Consider the following 13,691-nt stretch of genomic DNA (forward strand, 5'->3'; position numbering starts at 1 on the left):
CAATACTAGCTCACCTTAAATTGGGATTATTTAGCTGGATTACAATAAATACAGTTTATATATATTCTAAATTTAAGATTAAACAATTGAAAAACAGTTAACAAGCTCTAATTTCCCATTTTTGTTTGTAAATACCTTACTATCTTTCCGAAAAGAGTGCCTGGATTTGATGATGTATTAATAATTTACCCCTATATTCATCACCTTTTGCATGTTATACCTTTGTGGTTTTTAAAATTTAACCCATTTTACTCTTTTACACTGTTTCAGGTGTTTGAATCTAATCATCATGAAAAAAAAAAAAATCATTGCAAACTCCCAAAACAGTAAACTCCCATATTACATGACTATGTAATATGTGAGTAATTACATGACTATGACGGGCCCTTGTGTTTGATTCCTTTTTGATAAAAACTCCAGTAAATCTATAAATAGACCATTACATGCATCAGAATAACAGACTTCATTTTGGGGGGTTTTTTTGGATTACAAAATGCATATATGTTAATTAGTAACCTCCTACCAAGAGACTGATTAAAATTATGTGAATATTCTCTATCAAATGCACCTTAGTTTAACTTCAACAACGAATAAAAACCCCAGAAAATATTTAGCTGGAGCTAAAAAGTGTGCTACCCTCAGTAAAATGAGTCATGCATTATGCAGGATGAAGAGTCAGTCAAATCAGTATTCCAAAAGTAATCAAAATTCTGTGTTTGGATGAAAATAAACCTTTGAGAAATTAAGATTACTTTTTCTTTTTTAGGAAAGCCATGCATGTTTTGATAGAGAAAAAAAAAAAAAACAATGCACACACTCATAACCTGTGAAACATGGTGGTGGCAGCATCATGCTGTGGGGTTGTCTTTCTTCAGCACATACAGGGAAATTGACAGAGTTGAAAACAAGACTGTTTTTAAATCTATCAATGTTTCCCTTAAACCCAAAAATAAAGCCTTATTGAGGCTGCAGAAGACTTGAGACTGGGTCACAGTTTGCATACCGACGAAACCGCTCCACTGGGGACGCTATCTGTTCACCTGAGCCTTGCACACCTGGAGGAGAAGAACACCCATGTGCGGATGCTGTTCTCGCACTTCAGTTCAACTTTCAACACCATCATCCCACAGCATCTGATGGGCAAACTGGAACAGCTGGGCTTCAATCCACCCCTCTGCAATTGGCTGCTAGACTTCCTCACAAACAGACCTCAGTCAGTCCGGGTCGGACAGAACACCTCTGACATCATCACCCTAAGCACTAGCTCCCCTCAGGGCTGTTAACAGCCTCCTGCTGTTAACTCTGATGACACATGACTGCGCCTCAAGGTTTACCACCACTCACATCATGAAGTTTGCAGATGACCCCAAGGTTGTGGGCCTCATCAGAGACGACAACGGCCAGGATTACAGAGAGGAGGCGGAGCAGCTGGTGGGCTGATTCAGAGATAATAGCCTGATCCTGAACTTGGAGAAAACAAAGGAATTCATCATCAAATTCAGGAAGAATCGGCCTCACCACACTCCACTGCTGAAGGTGCACATCATAGACAACTTGACCTGGACTGTAAACACCACCTCTCTGGTCAAAAGGGCTTGTACTTCCTGCAGAGGATGAGGAGAGCCCACCTGCCCCAACTATCCTCACCACCTTCTACAGAAGCACCATAGAGAGAGTTCTGACCAGCTGTCTCACTGGTGTGGGGGATCATCAGGGCTTCTTTTCTCTCTACAAAGACATTTCATCCCAGCGCTGCGTGTCCCGAGCCATAAATGACCCCTCACACCCCCACCATGGACCTGTTCTCCCTGCTGCCCTCTGTGAAGAAGCTTAACAGCATTCGATGCAGGACCAGCAGGTTCTGCAACAGCTTCTTCCCCGCTGCCATAAGACTTTTGAACAGTTGAAACTCTAATCAAGTCTCTGCATCACACTTGAAAACATCATATTTGCACAACCAATGTGGCTGATTTTTGATTTTTGCACTGCACTAAACCTTTCCATATAAATGCCTTCTGCACCATGTCTTTAAACTGGTTTTCCTTTTCTCCTACACTATTTAAATTCTGATCACTGCTGAACTTTTTAAATGGTAATATTCATTTCACAGTTGTAAGCTGCTCATTCATTGTTTAAAAGCTGTATGCATCGACATTTTATTTTGTATACACTCTGTGTATACAAGATGACAATAAAGTTAGTCTAAGTCTAAGTCTCTAAGGCTGTGTCCAAACATCCTCCCTAACTCCTGATTCCCTCAATCACTATATAGAGTGGTGACTACATAGTGGACTTTATAGTGAACTCAGTTAACTGACCATTCGGACAAAGAATCACTACTACTTTTTGCACCATCTTTGTTATTTGTCACAGCCTATGGCGATGGCGGGCAGCTGTGAAAACAAATCCCAAGATGCTTTGGGAGTAGAGTTCTCCTTGCAAAGTATTCCGGGATATATCTGCTCATCTAGTGACCGAAGATGATCACTACTTTTTAAGGTGCATTGTGGGAAATTTTGAGTCCACTACTTATTCATCCACTTGACATTCATATATTCATAGGACATTCATCTAAAATGGCGTTGTGATTAGGGCGGACATTCGGACACATCCTAAGTCTTTATCTTCTAGCAGAGTTCAGAGCTCAATTATACACCAAGAGAAAAAATGGAGCATCACATTTATGTTTTGGAAGAAAGAATAGGTCTGAAGCCAACTGACAAACTGTGGCAAAACATAAAAAAATTAAAAATCACTGTTGCATCTCTTTATTCAGGCTGACTGAGTTTAGATTTTTTATTACTATTATTAAAAAAATGCTGATAAGGGTGCAAAACACTGCAGGCTTTAATAACCTGTCCCTCTAATCTCCAAGTTTGGGAGTTCCATCCTGGCAACATTGTAAAAAAATTTGAAAAGAATTGTGCAAAGCTCTCAGGGTCAGTTCTCTATTGTGGTCATAACCCTGATGAGATTTGGGCTGAGGTGGAAACAGCATGTACTTTCCTTGTTCCCCCTCATTGAGTTTAGGGAGGATGGTCTCATCTTCTTCTGCTTTCTTTCTGAATGGCCCAATCTAGGATAGTTGATCCAACCCCTCTGCTTCCCGGTTATGACCTGCGTGTACTGAGGTGGCCTTATTTGCATTTGAAAAGCAGAAGTTGATGCTGGCACTCTTTAAGTTCACTATTACAAACTGGAATATAACTTTCAGTTTTGTTTTGAATAGTTGTGGTCTCTCACTGTCTGATATGGTTTGTTAGAGTCATTTTGGAAATGCATGACCTGCTCTCTGACCACAAAGAAACGATCCAAAGCTTTGGAGGAGGTAGATATGATTTTTTGTTATTTGGCGCTCTAGTCTTTTCTTGGAGAATGGACTGTCATTGGGTTTCAGATGCACTAGAGGGATTTTCTGTGCTTCCTTGGAAGTTCTGCATAGTTTTATAAAGTAATGCAATAGTTAATCTCCCTCACAGGAAGTTAAGGTTACAAATCCTGAAACAGACCACAGAAATCCAACTGTTACCTTTGTAGTTATCGAGGTGCTTCACAGCCGTCCAGAGAAACATGGAAGAGAATACGCCGCTGCTCAAGAGAACTGCATCATCAGACTCACAGGTGGGAAACAAGTTGTTTAGATCTTCCGGCTGTTAAATTTAATCTCTAACTGATTCAAACTTCCTCATTTTCTGTATAAATTCTACAACTCTTGTTTGACCGTTGCAGAAATGTCAGGCTCCAAATACACAATTAACCCATCAACTTCTGAGTTAGATTACTTTGAAACACGTTCCATATTCTGAATTCTGATGTTTAATGTGTGGCACCAAAATGAGAATTAGGTTTATTTCTCCTGTGTCTCAGCTTTTCTTTTGGAACATTAAAATGTACTAGAACTTGGTTTAGTCTCCTTTCAAGATCTCATCAGGCTCAAATATAATTCTCAGTCTTCCTCATCTTTTGTGTTTCCTTGTGATCCCGAGCAAAGAAATCAGAGATCTTTCTCTATGACCTAAATCTTGTCTCATCACAGCTTCAATATCCTTTTTGGAAAACATTAAACACTGTTATGCAAATAGAAGAGTTAGATGTTGCTGTAAAACAAATGTCAATAGGCAAATCACCTGGTCAAGATGGTGTTACTTTAAATTTTCATACTTATTTTGGGGGAAGACTTAAAAGAATACACGATTATCAGTAGAGAACCTTAAATGCAATCCCACTGGAAGAAGAAATTAAATATTTTGGCATGACCATAACAAAGGATTATAAGGCAAAAGAAGATTTGAATAATTTATGTGTCATATTTTCATTAATTCCTGGCTGTAAAGAGATATATCCATTTTTGGATGAATTTTGTTCAACAAAGTGGAGACACTCTCTAAATTTCCATATCCACCTTTTTGTCTCACTATTACTCGTTTTTTTGACAGGAACAGTTGCCCTTAAACCAGAAGGTTGTGGGTTCAAACCCCAGCTTTCAATATTGATGTGTCCTTGGGCAAGTGACTATATGTGTATGGCAGATTTGCTTCTGTTTGTTAGCTCCAGGGCAGCTGTGATTACGATATGGGTGTGAATGTGTGAATTCAAGTTTTGCAAAATATCTGAACTTATGACTCTTCACCATATTTCTCCAAGTGAATTTTAGGAGGGGCACACAAGAAACTTTTGAGCCAAAACTGAAATTTAATCGATGCTGAGATAAGAAATTCAAATATGTCTCATGATCTAGAAGACCAAACATTGAGCAGTACAATTTTCCTCTGGGTAGTTGCAAACTGGAAAGAAAAATATTGACACTGTCTGCTCAGTTTCCCTTCAGTCAGTTGTTGATGAACATTTTTTGTTCAAATAAAAGCTGGAAAAGTCTTTATAGATATGTAAATCGTGACGAATGACATTCATGCACATACTGTATTTAGATCAAGAGCATCTCTGAATATTAAGGTTTCAAGTTTGTTTGTGCATGTTTGTCTGGATACCTGCATCTAGAATAGATTACAATCTTCCACATGCCTGATGGGTTCCTACCTGTTTTTATAACAGAGCAAATATGATTTCTTACTTTCTTAGGCAGCTTTCTTGTACCAGGTTTTAAGTGAGGGGTTGATGCACACCACACTTTTCAGTTTGTAACTTGTTAAAGAATTTGAAAACCCTCTAACATTTCCATACCACTTTCTGTTTCTCTTTCACATTAAAAGCTTTAGCAGATACATTATAATTTGTGCATTCGACAAAAAAAAAACTATTAAAAGTAAGGAGTCTGAATATCATGCAATATACTGTAGTGTAGTATTAAATTGAACAGGTTCCTAATGAGTGTGTGCAGACAGAATTAAGCGTGTGTTTTTTCACAGATCAGTAGTTGTTTTTTAGGTCATGTGAAAAAGTAACTTGTATAGCTTTACATGTTTTCAACGGTTCTAACTAAGCTTAAACACATGCATTGGACTGACTTGGCTTTTTATACTTATATAATATAATAGACATTACTTTGATTAATGGGAAAAAATAAAATACAGTTTAATAAACCTGGTGATGGCAAAAGCAGTAGTGGTTTCAGATTAGCCTAAACCCATATAATGTTTCATTCTAATGGTTTTTAATCTCCTCTCTCTGATGTTGTTACAGATCAGTAATGCCAGGCTGTATCTTGCTGTGTTCTCTGCTGTTCTGGGAAACTTCAACTTTGGTTACTCCCTGGTCTACTCATCCCCCGTCCTCCCAAGATTTAAAGGTCCTGATGTGGACCCTCAGCTCAGGATGGACACCAACCAGGCTGCCTGGTTCGGGTCCATCTACTCTCTGGGTGCAGCAGCTGGGGGCCTCGGGGCTATGTTCCTGAACGACCTGATTGGAAGGAAGATGAGCATCATGATGTCGGCGGTGCCCTCCACTGCTGGGTGGGTCTCACCATAAACCATCGTTTTGGATTAAACAGGAAAAAATAAACCTTTTGACCAAATGTTTACATCACCCAACCCTAAATCAATGCTTACATAAGTGGATGAATATCATAAATGTATAAATAATTCTGATTTGAAAATGAAAATTCTAAAACAAAAAGTGCATTCCCAGCAATGCAGATCTGCAAACGTTTTCTGATTTATTTTTAGGGGTTGCAGAATTTTATGGAACAGACATAATCATGAGGGAAAAAACAAGGTCCTCAGTTATTCCCAACTTTCCACAGACTCTTAACATTGCACTGCTAAGTACCTTTCCCCTAATTATTTGTTGTTGTTCATATACTGAAGGAATTTGACAGTAATCCTGATAGACAAACTCCTTTGCTCAAACAGCCTACAGACTTTCTTTCACTGTTACAATGATCCATGTATTTTTTTCACAAGCAGTTGAAACTAGAAATTTTACATCTAATTTATTATCTTTTTCGCTGTATGTGGACAGTGTGATATTACAATGTATGCAGATGATACGATCATAATTTAACCAACAAGATGAAGTTAAATGGAGGTTGACAGATATGTTATGGCAAATGTTATGTCCTGACTTAGCAGATTTTTTTAAAGCTGAACATATCAAAAATACTTAAAAACAAAAAAACCTTATTAATATCAACGTTATGTCATGGTGCAAACCGTAGCCCTTATATGTTTATGTTAGGAGACAATGCATGATTCTCACTGAGATTAAACTTAATACTTAAATTTGGAAATTATATTCCACCTAATTAAAGAAAATGAAACAATGCAATGGCTTCATAAATGTGAAAAACTAAACAGATCTCTATTTATATAAGATCTTAAATTTAATTGAAAAATCACATGCAGAAAATTATTCATTTTAATTAAACTCTTCTTATTCCAAAGCAGTTTCTTGCTAGGTTCAGCCATGCCTTATATTTACATTTAATGAAATTATATTAATACAAATTATCATATGATTTTTATCAGTGCACTCTTTCCCTTTTTAAATAAACAAAACAAAACAATTATAAAATCCTATATAAGATTTCATTTCAGCTCATTTATATACCGGTAGTGTCAATTCACAACACACTTTACAGAGACAATTCAACCAGATCATACAGTCAGACTGATTTAACGTTTTCTATCTAAAGAAGGTCAGCTGATTGCATCGACTCCTTGACTTGAAGGCAATCCTAACACTAAAAAAATAATGCAACCGTCTTTGGCATTGACTTAGTCATATTTAGTTACTTTAACATAATTGTTTTATGTTAGCAGGACAGGACATAAAAAAATTGTGTTAAAGTAACTAAATATGATTAAATAAATGCCAAAAGTGATTGCATTATTTTTTTCAGTGAACCAAGCATGCTTTTAGCGACAGTGGAGAGGAAAACTCCCTTTTGACAGAAAGAAACCTCCAGCAGAACCAGACTCAGTGTGGTTCTGTGGTTTGAAGAGACAGAAGGAGACTTACAGAAAGAAACAGAAATACAAAAGAATTGTCGGATTTTGCATACATTTAAATGTATATGAAAAAAAAATTGTTTTGCTTGTTTAGTTCTAAGGTTATATGTGTGGATATAACGAATAGATTTGCAGAATGGAAATCAAAGACCTAAGAAAAAATTTTTAAGACTTTTTAAACTTGAAAGTTAAATTATATGGTTTTAATATAATAGTGAAACTGGATTTTCATCCAGTCAGTAGCATCAGGCTGGGTATTTCTCTGTGTCAGCCCAAAAACAAACAATAGGTCAGAAAAGAAATACTAAGAAATGAAACAATCTCAATGCTCAGTCATTCTTTTGCTGATCATACATTTTTATTCTTCCTAAATCTGACAATTACAATTAAATATTGAAATGTTTCTACTTCTCCTGACTGCTTTTCAGCCTGCTGCGATACTGTTATGACTTACACAAAATGGAATATTTCAAACCTTAAATGTGATAGATGTTTTAATGTCTGCATCAGATTAAAAAGTTAAAGGTTTAGTAACATAGTACCTAACACGTGTCTTTCAGGTACATGCTGATGGGAGGAGCTGTAAACCTGTGGATGCTCCACACAGGCCGGTTCCTTACTGGTGTTGCAGGCGGGATGACTGCTGCATCAATTCCTGTGAGTTATGTACTTTGATCCAATCCTTCTCTTTGGTTTCCCTTTGGGTCACAGATCCAGTAGAGAAACATGGTTCTTCCTTCCCCCAGTGACACATAATGCTCAGTCTTATACCCAGAAAATATCCAAACCAAGGTGCAGAGCATCCTAAGAAGTCAACCACACTTGGCCATAACTTTTACCTACAAACCATTTTTTTAAAAACAAAAACATTTTCTATATCTATAAACTAACTATATAACTATATAAGATTTTTTTGTCTGCTTATTCCACAGGTTTATATCTCTGAGATTTCCCACAAAAAAGTGAGAGGGGCTCTGGGCTCCTGCCCCCAGATCACAGCTGTGTTTGGGACCCTGACACTCTATGCCCTTGGTAATATATATTTTTACCCTCATTAACACACTAAGGGATTTTTGCTAAAGAGCAGTAAAGGGATGATGCTAAAAAGAGTAGCATGTTTCACATGTGAAGCAGGTCAGGCAACCTGCATTTTTGTTCTCTCTTTGCTGAGTGACACAGCGATGTCATTGACATGTCAAGAGGGCATGTCAGCTATGTGCTTTTGTTCTACCGCATGCCTTGTTTGTGTTACCCCATGATGTATAGGTCTGGTGGTCCCATGGCGCTGGCTGGCGGTGGCAGGGTCCGTGCCAGCAGTGATTATGGTTGTTCTGCTGGCGTTCATGCCCTCCTCCCCCAGGAGACTCCTCTCCCTTGGCCAAGTGCAGAAAGCAGAAAAAGTTCTCCGCTGGCTGAGAGGCAGCAACTACAACACTAACATAGAGATCAGTGCCATACAGGTAGAGCAGAGGAACATGAAAATTGTGTTGTTTTTAAATACATCAGTGAAAATTCAATATTTTCATTGTGAATAATTGAATATTTGCTTTGTTTTGTTGCTCCAGCACAGCATTAATACACAGGTTAAAATCACCTGGGCTCAACTGGCCTCGCCCATCTATTACAAGCCAATCCTGATCTCAGTTGTGATGCGTTTCCTGCAACAAATGACCGGAATCACGCCAATTCTTGTATACCTGGAGCCCATATTTGCCAAGAGCAACGTCACACTGGAGGCCAGGTTGGACATCCTACAAAAGCGAATCGCTTCTCCGATCTTTTGTTGAATTGTATGACTTGCTTGGGTTATGTCGACTAAAAGCAGCTTCCTGTCTTTCTCTCTTTGAGGTACGACGCTGCCATTGTGGGCGCGGTCCGTCTCCTCTCTGTTGCTGTGGCGGCCAGTCTGATGGACAAGGCAGGACGTAAAGCCCTGCTGTACACTTCAAGCATGCTGATGTTTCTGTCCTCTCTGACTCTAACCATGATCTCCCACACCACTCCTTGTCCGGCTATAAACATTACAACTCCCGCCTATAGCTCCCACACTGAGCTGGGGAGCATGTTACAGGCCAGCCAGGGAACGGCTATGAGCCTCCTCCCTCTCATCAGCACTGTGGTGTTTATATTCGGTGAGTTTTGACAGCAGGTAGAAATTTTAAGTCAAAATGGCCTGAGAAATACATTTATTTTTAGATCTTAAATTCAGAAATGCAGAAAGTAAAGAGAATAAGTTATTCAAGTGTTGCCAAATAAACACCTGGGTAGTCTCGCTAAGTCTAGAAACCAGAGTTTCTAGACTGAGCGAGAATTAAAAAGCTGAAGACTTTTAAAACCAGTTTTTCCAGTAAGGAGTAGCAAGACTGTAGGATTCAAATGCACTGCAGTAATGTCTCTGTCAAAGCTCTCTTCCAAGAATACTGCCACACTACACAAACAGTAAACCTGTTTAGCCTTTAGAGTTAAAAAGTCCCTTAAAGCTAACACCATGAAGGTAATAATATGAAAAGGAATTCAATACATAGTCATTCATTTGGCTCAGAAACTAAAAGAAAAGAGTAAATAGATTTTCACAGAAAAATAATTGCTGTAAAAACGGTTGTTTTTGTTTTAAACAAAGCAACTTTATTATAAAATAACCAAAACCATGTTAGCAGAAAACATTTTACTACCTCAGAAACTTTGTGCTCACAAACATCCTCCACTGATTTCCCTTTTTCCTAGTTATTTAAAATTATATTGTGTATTTTTCCTAAAATGAGAAAAGGGAAAGTAAAGGTAAACTGTTATCTCTTCTAACAAAAACTGAATATACTCACTGAAAAACAATCCATTGACTCATTACAGCATTTGTTAATTGACACAGCATCTATTCTAATAAGTATTGGCCTTCCATTTTTGAGAGGTATGACCACCAAGGCTCCTTTTATTTCAGAAAAGTGCATTTTAAAATATTTTTAGATGCTTTGAATAACAATGTAGGCTCAGTGGTAAGCAAGGCAAGGCAAATTTATTTGTATAGCACAATTCAGTACAAAGACAATGCAAAGTGCTTTACATGATTAAAATATAGGAAAATAAAACAGAATCAGAGCAAGTAGAAGAAAAAATAAATAATACAAAAAATGCAGAAACAAGAAAGAACATTAAAAGCAGTTGGACTAAAGAAAATAAAAAAGTTGAACTAATGATGTTTCAGTTTGACTGTTTAACTAGAACAGTTGAAGGCAATCCTAAACAAATGTGTTTTTAGTCTTGATTTATAGCACAGGCGTTAAACTAGTTCCAGAAAGGACTGTGTGGCTGCTGGTTTTCTTTCCACCCAATCACTAGCACACCAGACTCCATTTATCTCATCAAGGTGAGTCTAGTCTAACCTGATGACTTGATAGAATGGAAAGAAAACCAGCAGCCACACGGCCTTTCTGGAACCACTTTGACACCCCTGATTTAAAGGAACTCAGGCTTTCCGCACTTTTACAGTTTTCTGGAAGTTTGTTCCAGATAAGTGGAGCATAGCCTCTTACACCCTGAGGGGGTATAAATAAATTTCTGCCTGACAAAAAACACACAAAAGTAAATAACTTATAGCCTCAAAGCTATTAGATTTAAGAAGAAACTTTTGGTACGTCTGTAAAGGTAAGATGTCATAGAATGGTTTTCTGGTGTCAGCACCATTGTAGCTTTGACCCTGCCTGAAATATTAGGGACAAAATACAAAATATTTTGCATTTTTTGAACCTCGCCAAAATTTTCTTTGAAATAAACATTGCAAAACACTACCAAAATATTATTTATAGCACAAAAAAGTAGTACAGACTCTCAAATCTAAATGTTGTGTAAAAAGATACCAAATTTGGACTCAATCAGATGAATCATATTTATTTTAGAATGGTATTAGTGAGAAATTTCTTAGGCGGAGAGGCCATTTTGGCACATTTATCCATAAATGTCACCAAACTGTGCCAAATATGTTTTTTACATCAATACTGGGGGTTTGGTAAAATTACGAGGTCATGTAGCAGCTGGACCCGCCGGTGGGTCTGTAGGGTTCAAGGGGTTAAGAACTAAATGCTGCTTCTCCATGTTTAGTTCTGATTCTAGGTATGCAGAGCAGGCTGGAGCCAGAAGACCTGAGTGGTCTGGAGGGTTGATACACTGATAGCAAGTCTGTGATGTATTTAGGTGCTAAGCCATTCAGAGATTTATAGACTAACAGAAGTATTTTAAAGTCTATTCTCTGAGATACAGGGAGCCAGCTTAAGGACTTTAGAACTGGGGTGATGTGCTCTACTTTCTTAGACTTAGTGAGGACACTGGCAGCAGCGTTCTGGATCAGCTGCAGCTGTCTGATCCACTTTTTAGGCAGACCTGTGAAAACACAGTTGCAGTAATCGATTCGACAAAAAATAAACGCATGGATTAGTTTTTCCAGATCATGCTGAGACATTAGTCCTTTAATCCTGGAAATGTTCTTCAGGTGATAGAAAGCCGACCTTGTTATTGTCTTTAAATGGTTTTGGAGGTTCAAGTCTGAATCCAGCACTACACCTAGATTTCGGGCCTGATCAGTGGTTACTAGCTGAAGTGACTGAAGCTGTGTGCTAACTTTGGAGCATCCATGTTTTAATCACTCAATATTATTTAGAGCTTCTGGCTCATATTTATCAAATGTTATTTACTTAAGAGGACTGGTGCAACACATAGATGTGTCTGATACTATTTCTTAATGAGAAAGATGTAGTAAATTGGATATATCATGGTCATAGTCACAGTGAGAAAAAGGCCACTATGGTTATAACCTAGAAAAAAAAAAACACAAAAAGTGCCACTAGTTTCTGTTATGTCATATATGCATATAAAATTGTTAATTATTTTTTATTGTATTGTAGACATGCAATATTTTTACCAGCAGGGGGCAGAAAAAAAATAAAGACAAAAGGAAAACTACTGTAACAATAATCACAGTAATTAAAAGAGTTTTATTAAGTTGATAACCTGCTAACCTGATCATGAGCAATACCAAAATGTGTATTTATTTAGGGAGGAAAACTTTTAAGCGTTTATTATTTTTCTGGTTATCATAATATCAGTTGTTTCCTCATGATGATGAGCTCTTAGCTGTATGGAAAATGTTTATTATAAGCATTTCTTGGTTGCATCTATTTTTAAATGGGTATTTATCTCATTCTTCAACACCATTCCTCATGTTTAATTTTGATTTAAAGAAATAACATTTTACTTGTGTGATTAATACGATGTTGGCCTCATAGAACAATAATATCAAAGTGACAAGGTATCAGGAAAGAGGCCTCTTCTGCGTTAAAGGTGGAAGAAGGTGTGTCTACCAGCCGATTCACCGAACAACTGGACTATCAACATGCAGAAGTCATTAGGAGTATTCACACTGTTTATTTTTGCAACCCCATTAGTAACAGCTGCAGATTTTTTTCTTAACCTACTGGAGCCCAATTAACTGTTGCCTTCCTAATTGTCTACATTCGTGTCCTCAAACTCATTAAATCCTGGCAGGTGAAACTGGTTATCATGTCGTCACAGCTGTGTCACTGAAGCAAAACAAAAACTTTATGCTCCACCTGTTTCTTGCTCTGTCATCTCATTGTTGGCTGTTTCCTAGGATACGCCATGGGATGGGGACCCATCACTTGGTTGCTGATGTCAGAGGTTCTGCCGCTGGTGGCGAGGGGCGTGGCATCAGGCCTATGTGTCACCGTAAGCTGGGTGACGGCCTTCGCCCTGACACAAGCCTTTACCCACTTGGTAGACGCCTATGGGCTCTACGTGCCCTACCTGATCTTCACTGTAGTGTGCGTCTTCTGCCTGCTGTTCAACGCCGTGTGCATCCCAGAGACTCGCAAACGCTCGCTGGAGGAAATAGAGAACTACTTTAGGACAGGACGCACATTCACCATCAGGGAAAATCATCCTAGTGTCGTTTCCAGTTGAAAACAGGAATGGCAGCTTCTTACTCTAAAAGTCTTTTTCCTTTTTTTTTTTCTAATTTCCCTTTTTACTACAAAACTACAAACCTTATGGCATCATGTTGGGATTCCATGTAATTGACTAAACAAAGTGGTCCATCATGTTGTAACTGGAGGCAATGCTCTTAGACTGTAGATCTATGACAAACTTGCATTAACTCTTACTGTTTTAATGCTCTATAGAATCCTATTTCCTTGCCCTTATATCTGCATATTGTCTGCTAGCCTTCTCCATCTTTGCACTTTATTTTGTAAAATAGCTCAAGTTTTCTAAGATTGG

The 13,691-nt window shown here is 38.0% G+C and overlaps 1 protein-coding gene across 1 annotated transcript; it reads left to right on the forward strand.

The window, feature by feature from the left end:
• The first annotated feature begins 3,187 nt into the window (after window positions 1-3,187).
• On the forward strand, window positions 3,188-13,376 carry slc2a6 (solute carrier family 2 member 6). The gene is made up of 9 exons (XM_038280350.1): window positions 3,188-3,328; window positions 3,538-3,621; window positions 5,641-5,912; window positions 7,970-8,066; window positions 8,342-8,441; window positions 8,676-8,869; window positions 8,975-9,150; window positions 9,258-9,541; window positions 13,048-13,376. Exons 1-9 carry the CDS (start codon window positions 3,281-3,283, stop codon window positions 13,374-13,376), a joined length of 1,584 nt encoding a protein of 527 aa, XP_038136278.1. The 5' UTR covers window positions 3,188-3,280.
• The last annotated feature ends 315 nt before the right edge of the window (window positions 13,377-13,691 follow it).

The sequence above is a fragment of the Cyprinodon tularosa genome, unplaced genomic scaffold (genome assembly GCF_016077235.1).
Source record: "Cyprinodon tularosa strain WSP-4 unplaced genomic scaffold, ASM1607723v1 ctg159, whole genome shotgun sequence".
In the NCBI taxonomy this organism is placed as follows: Eukaryota; Metazoa; Chordata; class Actinopteri; order Cyprinodontiformes; family Cyprinodontidae; genus Cyprinodon; species Cyprinodon tularosa.